The sequence below is a fragment of the Perognathus longimembris genome, chromosome 17, assembly GCF_023159225.1.
Source record: "Perognathus longimembris pacificus isolate PPM17 chromosome 17, ASM2315922v1, whole genome shotgun sequence".
Lineage (NCBI taxonomy): Eukaryota > Metazoa > Chordata > Mammalia > Rodentia > Heteromyidae > Perognathus > Perognathus longimembris.
The window spans coordinates 55,649,742-55,661,937 of NC_063177.1; the positions used below are offsets into that span (position 1 = coordinate 55,649,742).

Sequence of the window (12,196 nt, forward strand, 5' to 3'; positions counted from 1 at the left end):
CTGGGTTTGCTTAGACTCTCCTCCACCTTTGTGGCCATGTGCACCTGTCTAAGGCACAAAGACCCAGGAGCAGTCAGGTGGCTAGCAGATACAGAGAGGTGGGAAAGAGAGCTTGAGATTGGGGGAATCAGGGTGTTACCAAATCACTGCACACCCAAACATCTGCTAGACACGGCTTGGGGCACAGGAACAATACACAATGGGCGCAGGACAGTCGCTTCAGGTGCTTTTATTAGATTTCACTGCGGGGCTAGGATCAAGGTAAGGCTAGTCCACGCCCAGCCGACACACCTGTGAGCCCAAAGCAGAGCCGAAGCGGGAGCACCCGTGTCCCAGGAGCAGGCTGGTCAGATGCAGCCAGAGCCAGACCCCACCTCCGGGGCTGGAGGGACGATGGCAGCCACTGGACTCACCACAGCAGGTGTGCGCTCGGCACCCCTCTGGGCCATGGTGCCTAGCGGCACAGGAGGGGCATGAGGTGGGGCTGGGCCCCAGGTACAAGGGGGCCGAGCAGCCCAGCCGGAACCTTCGCAGGGATCACCCCAAGCTGGTAACATTAGCATGACTCTCTTTGGACAATAAAATAAAGTGCATTACTGAACAAAGAGCAACTCAAAACCATAAGCGGAGAAACACAACACTTCTTTAGCTGAAAGTTGAAGACATGAATGAATGGAGATGCCAGAATTTCAGAGTGAGAACACTATTGGCTGAGGAAACAACAGAAGGTTGGCTTGGTGGGTCAGAAGAGAGCGGATGGGAGAGGAAGCGAAGGTGCAGGGGTGGCCAGGCCCCGCTCCGCGCCCTCCCGCGCGGCGTGGGCGGCCTTGGGAAGAGGGGGTGGGCGCGGCAGCGCCCGGCCGCCCAGGCTCACGCCGACCTTGGAGACCAGGAGGGACAGACAGGTGAAGCCTCAGCCGGGCGGCTGCCGGGAGAGCCCACGCCCCTCAGCACCTTCTCGAGGCTGTGCTGGCTGACCCACAGGACGGCCCTGCCGCCAGCACACCAAGCCTGCCGGGCCCCATTCGGGCAGCTGCTCAAGCCCCATACCAGGCAAACCCAGGGGTGCTGGCCACGGCCCTGCTGTGAGAGCCCGACAAGCACGTGTTCTCTGTCTACACGGTCAAGGATGGGGACCAGCATGGGACACTTCTCCAGGAGGAGGGGGCGCCCCCGTCTCCCCGTCTGAGCGCAGTACAGCTGGTTCCGTTCTTAGTAAGGCAGAGAGACGGCGTGTCTGGGCAAGGGCTGGACGCTGAAGAGACCGCTGGGACGCTGTTCTGGACCTCCTAGCTGCACCATGGGTGGACGGTGCCAGCGGCGCAGGCCCCACAAACACTGTCACCGGACCCTGCTCCCGCAAGGCCAGCGTGCCGGGTGCTGGGGAAGCGGAAGCAGGTCCCCAGCGAGAGCCCATCCAGGCCGTCCCCACAGGCGGCCGGCCTGGCGAGGGCCGCACAGCAGGGGCCTGGGGAGGAAAGTCTCAGGCACTGAGGTTTGCTTCAAAGAACCGATGGTGGCCCAGTCCACTCACCACCCTGAACACCCACGAGGGGCTGCACTGAGGAAAGGAGGCGAAAACTAGTCTCTCACTTCCCTTTTGTGCAGTTTTATCTTAAAAACAATAAATAAAGGTTTTCCAGGCAGTTACTGATCACTATTATTATAACCAATGCAGACTTTAAAATCCCACCTGAGGTTGGCCAGAGGAGGATGGGGGCGCACTGACCTGCAGGCCAGGCCGCCCAGGCCAGGGCCCAGCCGCACATCCCCCCCGACGGGCCGCTCACAGGAGGGACGTGACCGTGAACCTCACAGGCAGGGCCTTCATCCCAGAGCAACAGAACAGAGAGGCAGCCGGGAACTCCCAACCAAAACAGGGCAGGGGAAATAAAGAACCAAAGTGTCAAAAGAGGGAAGAGGAAAGCCGGGTGGCAGCTGCAACCAAGCCCTGCATCCCTAATTCCAAATGGTGATTTGGAGGTGCCCGGTCCTCCCACCAGGGAGAGGGCTGAAACCAGGTGAGGCGTGTGGGTGTCGGGCAGGGCTGCTCTGCGTTTCCACGTGGGAAGTTCGGTTCAGGCCTAGCGCGGCAGCAGGGGCGCCTTCGCTCCAGCATCGTGGCTGGAGACCCCGGGGCAGCCGGCCCGCCCCCTCAGGGCAGAGGGCTTCCGAGGGCGGGGCTGGCTCAGTCCCACGCAGCAGAGGGCCGGGGCCCTAGGTCCTGGGGAGGCTGCACATCTCGCAGTGGCCCGTGCCGGGCTGGTTCATGAAGGTGCAGTGCTGGCAGGCCCACATGGCGGCGGTGGCGGCGTGCGCGGAGCCCCCGACAGCGCCGTACTCGTGGAGGCCAGGGAGCTGCACGCCAACGGTGCCTGCAGGGAGAGGAGGGAGGTCAGTGCTCACCTCTACACAGAGCTCTGGGCTTGGGCAGGGCGGCTGGAGACCTGGCACCAGAGCCACGGCTCACACACTGGGAGGGTCTTGGGGAAGGCATCCCGCGCCTGCTCTGGGCCTGCGCGGGCCACTCCGTGTGGCTGCGGAGAAGCTGTGTCCTAGCTGATGAAGGGGGCACAAAGCTGCCCATGGGCACGACCGCAGAGCCCGTGTTCATTCCTCACCGCTGGATCACAGGTGAAAACCTCCCAGTGGTGTGCACTTGTAATGGTTAACTTTTCTTTTTTCAGTTGTGGGGCTTGAACTCGGGGCCTGGGCGCTGTCGCTGAGCTCCACTTCTGTAACAGTGTTGAGTGCCACCTTGACTGGGTTAAGCAGCACTCAGGAGCTTTGTGTGTGGGTGTGCCTGTGAAGATTTTTCTACAGACAGACCACCACAACTCTTGACCTAGTAAGTGGTATAAGGCACTGATGGTTTCCCAAGTTGGACAGACCAGGTGCCAAGCTCATACTTGTAATCCTGGGTACTCAAGAGGCTGAGAACAGAGGATCGTGCTTCTAAGGCAGCCTGGCCAACAGCCTGTGTGTGACACGCTCCCATTCACCACCAAAATGCCAGAGTGGAGCTGTGGTTCAAGTGGTAGAGCAGCAGCCTTGAGCAAGAGCTCAGGAACATCACCCAGGCCCCGAGTTCAAGCCCCAGGACTGGTACAAAAGAAGAAGGAAAGAGAAACTTGAGCAGACTGTTGAGAGGTACAAGTGTGGAAGGTGGGACCTGGCTGGGACAAGCGGGTCACCAGGGGGAGTCACAGGTGTGCCCCTTCCTGCCACTGCTCTGCGCCCCGCGTCCTGCCCAGCAGCCAGTGAACAGCCTCCAGACACGCCTGCTGCCCTAGGTGCTGCCCAAGTAACCGCGGAATGAAGCGTCTCGAACAGCCAACTAAGTGCCTGCTCCCTTAGGTTGTTTCTGTCAAGGATTTCATTAAAGTGACTAGAAAAGAAAATAACACTGTCCCACTACCCTGCCTCCTCACTGACAAGTTAACTTACAATGTCCTGAGCACTAATGGAGCACTATCTCCTTTTGTAAAATGTTTGCCCCCCACCGCCTGCACATGCGAGCGTGTGTGTGGGGGGGGGGGGGGTATTGAACTCAAGGCCTTGAATTTGCGTACTGAGTACTCTACTACTAAGTCAAGCCTTTTGCCTAGTTTTCACTTAAGGCATTTCTGCTTATTGCTGAATTCTGTTTTGGATAAGGGATCTACATCATTATATACCCACTGCAAACGCCGGCCTGCTTTCTGTGCCTTTTCAGGTTCCACAGTGCCCTTCAATGAACAAACATGCTTCAGGTGGGTTGGCTATTTATCTCTTTGCTCTGAGATGGGACTCAAACCAGAACTCACTTTCCACTCTTTGGCAGGAGCCCTACCACCTCAGACACTTCTCCAAACCCCAGGGGTTTTCATTTGGAGAAAATTCAAATATTTTATCTTTTCTTTTTTTTTCCTGTGGTGCTAGGGTCAAACCCAGGGATATACACATGCTAGGTGAAATGCTCGCTGATTGAGCTACACACCCTAGTCCATTTTCTTTTCTTTTTGGACATAGGGTCTTCCTATGTAGCCTAGGTTGGTCTCAAACTCAAAAATCCTCCAGTCTCCACTTCTTGATAACCGGAACTACAGAAAGGTGTCACTGGACCTAGCCCAAAGCTGATTCCTGTCTAAAACAACATTCGCCTAGCCAAGGTTATAAATATATTCAAGTAAAAATAAGCAAATGGGCTGGGCCAGAAGCTACGCCGGAGGCTGGGAGCTGAGGATCACTGCTCAAAGACAGCCTGGGCAGTAGCTGGGGCTCTTATTTCCAATTAAATCACAGAACAAGCCGGAAGTGGCACTGTGGCTCCAATGGTAGAGAGCTAACCTACCAACTCAGGGACAGCGCCTAGACCCAGAGCTCAAGCTTCAGGACGGGAGGGGATAAAAGGAGGACTAGAGACATAGTTGAAGTGGCAGATTTTTCTATAAAGGGCAAGGTGCCAAGCTCTGCCCAATACCACCAAAGTAAATAAAAGAATATCCTTAGTTGGGCACCCTCAGTCAGGAGACTGAGATCCAAAGATCAGTAGTTCAAAGCCAGCCCCGGCAGGAAGGCCCATGAGACACTTATCTCTAACCACCAAAAAAGCCAAAAGAGGGGCTGGGGATATGGCCTAGTGGCAAGAGTGCCTGCCTCATATACATGAGGCCCTGGGTTCGATTCCCCAGCACCACATATACAGAAAATGGCCAGAAGTGGCGCTGTGTCTCAAGTGGCAGAGTGCTAGCCTTGAGCGGGAAGAAGCCAGGGACAGTGCTCAGGCCCTGAGTCCAAGGCCCAGGACTGGCCAAAAAAAAAAAAAAAAAAAAAGCCAAAAGAGGAGCTGTAGCTCCAGTGGCCCAGTGCCTCCCTGAAAGAAGCAGCCAAGCAAGGGGGCTGGGAGTGTAGCCTAGTGGTAGCGTGCTTGCCTCGCATACATGAAGCCCTGGGTTCCATTACTCAGCACCACATATACAGAAAATGGCCAGAAGTGGCGCTGTGTCTCAAGTGGTAGAGTGCTAGCCTTGAGCAGGAAGAAGCCAGGGACAGCGCTCAGGCCCCTGAGTCCAAGCCCCAGGACTGGCCAAAAAAAAACCCCAAATACCACACTAGCTTAGGAAGGAAAGTATAAGACTCCATAAAATAACCAGCAAAAAGCCAGGCTGAAGGCATGGCTTAAGTCACAGAGCACAAGTTAAGCAACCAAGCCAAGCAAGCATGAAGCTCACAGTTCCAATCCCAGTGCCAGGAGAAAAAAGCAAGGCTTCACAGCTTAGGTGTTATCATGAGGTGACTGACCACACAGCCCACGGTGTCAGTGCTCTCTCCATGTTTTCCTTGGCTTGGCCCGTCAGGCACTTTCTCCTTAGACCAGTACCCTAAGGACTCCGTCACGCTAGCTCTGCGGGGCTCTGGGGGGGACTGCCCCGGCCGGAAGGTGCGCACCCCCTGCGTACGCCTGCTCTCTGGGATTGCGCCTACCTCACCCACCCCGAGGCCGAGTCAACAGCACTGCTGGTCTGCATCACCACACTGTGACCAGACGGCGACCACACCCAGTGAGTACAAGCTGCTGCAGCGGCCCGTCTGGACGTGCCACTCCTACGGGGGAAGAAGTCTCGGGGATCGCAAGGACCACGCCGTGACCCCACACAGATACTGTTCAGATGGAGGCACTCTCAGCCCCAGGCGCCGCGCACAGCAGGAGGGTCAGGGCCACCTGACCAGAGCCATGGCCATGGCCACAGGCTGCACCCAGGCCAGAAGGCCCCTGGGTTTCTGAGGAATAGAGCACATGCTCGGGCTTTGGGCTCAAGCGCTATGGCGAGTGGGGTGAGGATGTACTTACTACAGAGCTGCTCAATGGTCGCCCACTGCTCAGACTTCTTCCATGTCTGGGCCAGCTCCTCATTTCTGGTCCTCACAGCCTCTAGCAGCAGACTGATGCTGTCCTGTAAGAAGCCAAAAGGAAGCTTCTACCTTGTTCTAGTTAAGGGTGACTGCTAAAAGGGTTCTCTTCCTTACCTTCAAGACCTACTACAGAGTAAATAAAACCTATGCTGGGCATGGTGATGCCCACTTGTAATCCCAGCACCTGAAGGCAGAGGCAGGGGTTCTGACTTCCAAGTTAGGCCATACAGCAATTTCGAGGCCACCCTGAGCTATTATATAGCAAGATCTTGCCTCAAATAAGTAAACAAAACGAAACCTTAGAGGCTGTCAACGTGAAACAAAATTTGCCACAACTTAAGTGACCCAAAATTTACAGTCTCAAGTGAGTATCTGTACCTAGAGAACAAAACAACACACATCCTTGGTACTGGAGGTGGAAAGAGATGGATAGGAACCCAGGGTTGTAAGACCGGCCCGTCTCCCTCTCTTTACCCTCTGCTCTTTTGCTTCTCTAGCCAATCTAGAAACAATACACTATATCCTAGACCTCCAAGGTCAACATACAAAAAATTAAATTTCTACTGAGACTGATGAAGCCTTCAAGGGGTCAGGAGAGCTACTGAACGTACTTCATGCTGAGGGCACCCCTGCCCGCTCGCCGTGGAACCCTCACGAGTCAGGCAGAACAGGTGACTACAGGGTAATATTCACTCATGACTAAAGTGTGTCCTAACCGGTGATTGAAAGCAGTCACATTAGCTAGCAAGGCGGCCCTGCTGCACAGGGCCACGCTAAGAGCCCTGACCCTGCTGCACAGGGCCACGCTAAGAGCCCTGACCCTGCTGCACAGGGCCACGCTAAGAGCCCTGACCCTGCTGCACAGGGCCACGCTAAGAGCCCTGACCCTGCTGCAAAGGGCCACGCTAAGAGCCCTGACCCTGAGGCCGGATGGCTCCTCACCGGGCTGACCACCACGGAAGAGCGGTGGATTTAGATGCGTACGAGAGGGTGATGGGTCCCAGTGACTCACACTTGTAATCCTAGCTACCCAGCAGGCTGAGATCTATGGACTGTGAGGCCAGGGACATGAAAGTGCATGAGACTTTTTTTATAATCGCTCACAGGGCATGAACACAGGGCCTGGGTGCTGTTCCTTGAGCTTTTTTGCACAAGGACAGTGCTCTACCACTTTGAACCACAGCTCTACTTCTGATTCTCTGGTGATTGAAGGGAGATAAGAGTCTCACATACTTTCCTGCCTGGGCTGGCTTCAAACCATGATCCTCACAGATCTCAGCCTCCAAAGTCACTGGGGCCTGGCTCTCCTTGAGTCTCCTAGCTCTAATTAACCACCAAAGAGCCAGAGGCAGAGCTGTGGTTCAAGTGGCAGAGCTCTAGCCCTGAGATAAAAAGCCCAGGCCCAGATTTCAAGACACGCACACACACACACGCACACGCACACGCACACACACATACACACATATGCATATGTTGCTTAGAGACAAAGCAGAACAAGATAAACCTAGTAAGAGGGAACGGCTACACGCTGCCCAACCCAGAAACTCCTGAGGGGAGTTCTATCACCCCTGGGGGAGGCGCTGAGTCAGTGCCATCAGAAAGAAACTCACTCCACCCTCCAGCATGTCCATGGGTCTCAGGCAGAGAAGGGCTGCTTGAGAAGACCTGTCCTGCCTGCCACAACCCAGGCAGCGGCTGCCTGCTGGGCCCTCACCGTGCTCACAAAGCACCTGCCATCTGTGTGATGCACATCCTAACCATCTGACACTGTCTTAAGGATGCAAACTGGCCGGGAGTTGGTGGCTCAAGCCTGTAATCCTAGCTATACAGGAGGTTGAGGAGAAACAAAAAAAAAAAAAAAAAAAAAAGCCAGAAGTGGCACTGTGGCTCAAGTGATAAAAGTGCTAGACTTGAGCAAAAAGGAGCTTAGGGGACAGCAGCAAAGCAAAAAGTTCAAGCCCCAGGACCAGCAAGGGAAAAAAAAAAAAGACCCAAGCCATTGGACCAGCGCTGGCTCAGAGGCTTTGTTACTAAAGCCATAGGGATGGAGACTACACAGCAGGCCCTCCCGGGCCAGAGGGCATGGCTCCTTCACCAGTGCTCTCTAGTTGACGATAACTAAGGAAACTGCCATTGCTGTGAAGGCTGAGGGTGAGAACACCCACGTCTCCATCCACACGCCACGTGGGCAGTTCCCGCAGGCCTGCATATTTGCATATGCCCATATGCAGAAGCAGAGAGATGACCCTCAATACCAAGCCTTACCGCAGCTTCCTGACACCCAAGTGAAATGAGAGAGACGGGCTACCGCAGCCGGCCTGTACCTGCAGAGGCATGACCTCATTGGTGACTAGAAACAGCAGGAGGTGGAAGTCCGAGATGGTATCCAAGAACACAGATGAGGTATTCTGGGACAAATAGGTGGCCAAACTATGGAAGTCCTGGAGAGGGGACAAGAGACAAAGAAAACACACAAACACTCCGTTACAATGCCAGAGCCTGGAAGAGAGCTGCTCCGACTATAACACAGACAGAATTAATGCTGGCAGGCCTCCTCACCCCCGTTTCCTACGACCACTGAGAAGGTGCAGGAAAAGAGGTACAGAAGGCCACAGTCAAGGCTGACAACTCCAGCCTCCCCACAGAAAGTCCCGAGCCCACCTGAATAACCGGGGTGTGTGAGAGCTGACCCACAGGCAGAAAACAACTCCTTCACCCAGAGCTGCAGAGCAGGGTGGGGAGGAGAGCCCGCTGGCCTGCCTAAACGCACTCCTCTGTGGGTACAGGAGGGAACAGGGAGGAACGACAAGAACCACCGTCACACAGCCCATCCATGTGCAGCAGGACCCCATGGGACCCCTAACGGGCCACTCGGGAGCTGGCAAGCTCCCCATGGCTCTGGCCAGGGTCAGACAGGGCTTTTCCAGTAGATCAGCACAGCAGAGGAAAGCCCATGACAGGCGATCCTCATTCGGGCACCTTCTGAAACAGGTGCAAAGCACAGCCCAACAGCCATGAACACATTAACACAAGGCAGGAATCGCCAGTCAGGCCTGGCCTGGCCTGCCCTGCCAGGGAGGGGAGGGCAGCGCAGGACACGGAAGCAATGTGCCCAAGAGCACAATGCGCCAGGCAGACCACCTAAGGCCCACAGCTGGGTCAGTCTGACAAGTCAGGCAGACCAGCAAGGCCACCTCCACACACACATCTCAGCCAGTCACAGAAGGGGGTCAGCAGAGGACACAGAGTGACGAATAAAATTTGATAAGAGAATGGAACTTGTGGCAAGTCTGTGGCCAGAGGTTAGGGCAAGATTTACCCTGTGGTTATTCATTACCTAGACAGGGACAGGGCACTCAAGAGATCAATGGTGCTCTAGGATCTTTGGAGATTCGTCTCCAATTAAAAGCACAGTTCATGGGCCTGGGAATGTGGGAGAGTGCTTGCCTAGCATGCACCAAGCCCCAGGTTCAATTCCTCAGCACCACATAAACAGAAAAAGACAAACGCGGTGCTGTGGCTCAAGTGGTAGAGTGCTAGCCTTGAGCACAGAGAGGCTCAGGGACAGAGCACAGGCCCTGAGTTCAAGCCCCAGGACCGGCAAAAAAATAAAAAATAAAAATATAGTTCAAGTGGTAGAGTACCAGCAAACGGAACTTACGAAGCTCTGAGGAAGCCTCAGTAGCAGCACCAAAAATAAAAAGCCTTTGAGAGGGCTCACCACAGACTTGATCAGCGGGATGTAAAAGTGTGGCACCAGACCAATGCTAGATAATCAATTAGCAGTTTAATTTTAAACTTTTTGAGGACTGGGCATGTGGCTTAGTGGTAGAGCACTTGCCTCCCATGCATGAAGCCCTGGATTTGATTCCTCAGCACCACATAAAAAGAAAAGGCCAGCAGTGGTGCTGTGGCTCAAGTGGTAGTCTTGAGCAAAAGAAGCCCAGGGACTATGCCCAGGCCTTGAGTTAAAGCCCCAGGATTGGGGGGAAAAAAAAACAAAACAAACAAAAAAGAATCCAAAAGCCCAATATCTTGAAACAAAGAACTTACCTGTGTCTCACCCAATACATCCCGGTTTTCAATAGGAAACGGATTTTGAGAAATAGAAAAAGTGTAAACTGGATCCTTGGGGAAGGTGGTTGTGATCTAATGAACAAAAAAACACAGTGTCATGAGATGTGCTGTAAATGGTTTAAGCACACTCATGTGTATTCAACGGGCAACTTGCACATAGACAGCAACTCTGAATCCTGTAAGCTTGTGTCCCAGGATATAGTTAGTGATGAGTGTTAGTCCCAAATGAGAATCTGGAACACAGATGGTGGGAGACAAACTGAAGAATGGTGTTTAAGAATACCTCCACCTGGTCTGGGAACGTAGCTTAGCTTAGTGGTACAGTCTTGGATAGCATGCATGAGGCCCTGGGTTCCATTCCTCAGTACCACATAAACAAAAAGGAATATATAAAATAAATAAAATTAAAAGGAAAAAAAGAATACCTTCACCTGGCTGGGTGCTGGTGGCTCACACCTGTAATCCTAGCTACTCAGAAGGTTGAGATCTGAGGATCCTAGTTCAAAGCCAGCCGGGGCAGGAAAGTCTGGGAGACTCTTATCTCCAATTAACTGCCAGAAAACCAGAAGTGGTGCTGTGGCTCCAAGTGGTAGAGTGCTAGAGCACTAGCCTTGAGCAAAAGAGCTCAGAGATAGTGCCCAGACCCTGAAAGGCCCACGACGGACAAAAGAAAGAAAAAAAAACAAAAAGAAAAGAAAAGAAGACCTCCACCTGGGCATCTCCTGGCAGCCTTCTGGCACCCCACTGACCTGCTGAGACCAAATGATTCTCATGCCATCATACTTGCTCTGCCCAAGTCTAACACGAGGTCAGTGTGCCTCTGGTCAAGCCAATGCAAGGACATGTTTTGGAGGAGACCAAAGACCAACAGGGGGCGCAAAATTCACGAGCAGAGTGGCCAGTACTGGTCTGAGAGTGACCTTTTGCCTTCTGCATCCTGCCAGGGCTGCTCCATGGTGCTCTGGGGGACCAGTTGGGGTGGAGAGCTTGTCAGCCATGAACCAAGCCATGTGGCTCTGATGCACTTAACAAGAGGGCCTGTTCACTCTCATGAGAAATCAACAGAAGCTTCTGGAACAGGGGTACATGTGCAGATGCCCTTCCTCACAAAAGTAACCAAGTGTGAACTAGCAATACCTCTGGCTGACTTAGCAGCCCTTTGCATCTGCACTCGACACTATTAACAGTAGGCCAAGCCCCTTCCAGGTTTAGGGTAGGTAGTTATTCTGGTTCCTGAGGGAGTATTTCTAAGGGGTGAGAATGTTGTTCTGCTTTCTGTATCAGCAAGCTGTTTCTGGATGTAGCTGTGCTGACAAGCACATGACTCCTGAAGTACTCAAGGATGGACATGTGAGTAGACCCATCAGTGCTGCCCCTGACCCAAGCCAGAGTCCTTTACAGACAAGCCTGTTCCGCAGTCGGCCAAGCACGCACACTTGGACACAGGGCTTCCCTTTACGCATCTGGGAGACAGGTAAAGAGAGAGTGGCTCACAAATGAGGCATCCAGGGTAGGACTGGCACATATTCAGTCTTAGCTGTTTCAAAGGTGAGGGTGTGCCCGCACTGTAGACAAACGCCTACCACTATTTGGGTACTTTCTTTAAGAAAACAAAAAGGGGAGATGAAGGGCAAGTGAGGAACGGGCAGGAAGCAAGCTAGTGAGTAATCAGGAGGGGCATTCAGCTCTGCATGCATGATGGCACACGCCAACAACCCCAGCTACTGAAGGCAACTTAGCAAGATTTTGTCTTTAAAGGGGGGGGGGGGGGCTGGGAAGATGGCCTAGTGGTAAAGGGCTCGATTCCTCAGCACCACATACACAGAGAAGGCCGGAAGTGGCACTGTAGTTCAAGTGGTAGAGTGCTAGCCTGGAGCAAAAAGAAGCCAGGGACAGTGCTCAGGCCCTGAGTCCAAGCCCTGGGACTGGCACCAAAAAAAAAAAAAAGAGGGGGACCAGGCATCTGTGGCTCATGCCTATAATCCTAGCTACTCAGGAGACTGAGATTTGAGGATCACGCTTCAAAGCCAACCCAGGCGGGAAAGTCAGTTACACTCTTATCTACGATTAACCACCAGAAAACTGGAGGTGGCACTGTGGCTCAAGTGACAGAGCACTAGCCTTGAGCTGAAGAGCTCAGGGACAACACGTAGGCCTGAGTTCAAGCCACATGACCAATGAAAAAGCAACAACAACAACAAAAAAGAGGTAGCAGTGGCTCACA

General features: G+C 53.6%; 1 protein-coding gene across 1 annotated transcript in view; it reads right to left on the reverse strand.

Moving 5' to 3' along the window:
• Positions 1–213: 213 nt before the first annotated feature.
• Positions 214–12,196, reverse strand: part of Nploc4 (NPL4 homolog, ubiquitin recognition factor) — a 69,326-nt gene continuing 57,343 nt past the window's right edge. The window contains exons 14-17 of the mRNA XM_048366766.1: positions 9,949–10,044; positions 8,220–8,336; positions 5,834–5,936; positions 214–2,375 (exon numbers count right to left, since the gene is read on the reverse strand). Of these exons, the coding sequence (XP_048222723.1) occupies positions 2,218–2,375; positions 5,834–5,936; positions 8,220–8,336; positions 9,949–10,044 (474 nt within the window). The 3' untranslated portion in view covers positions 214–2,217. The remainder of the gene's footprint in view (positions 2,376–5,833; positions 5,937–8,219; positions 8,337–9,948; positions 10,045–12,196) is intronic.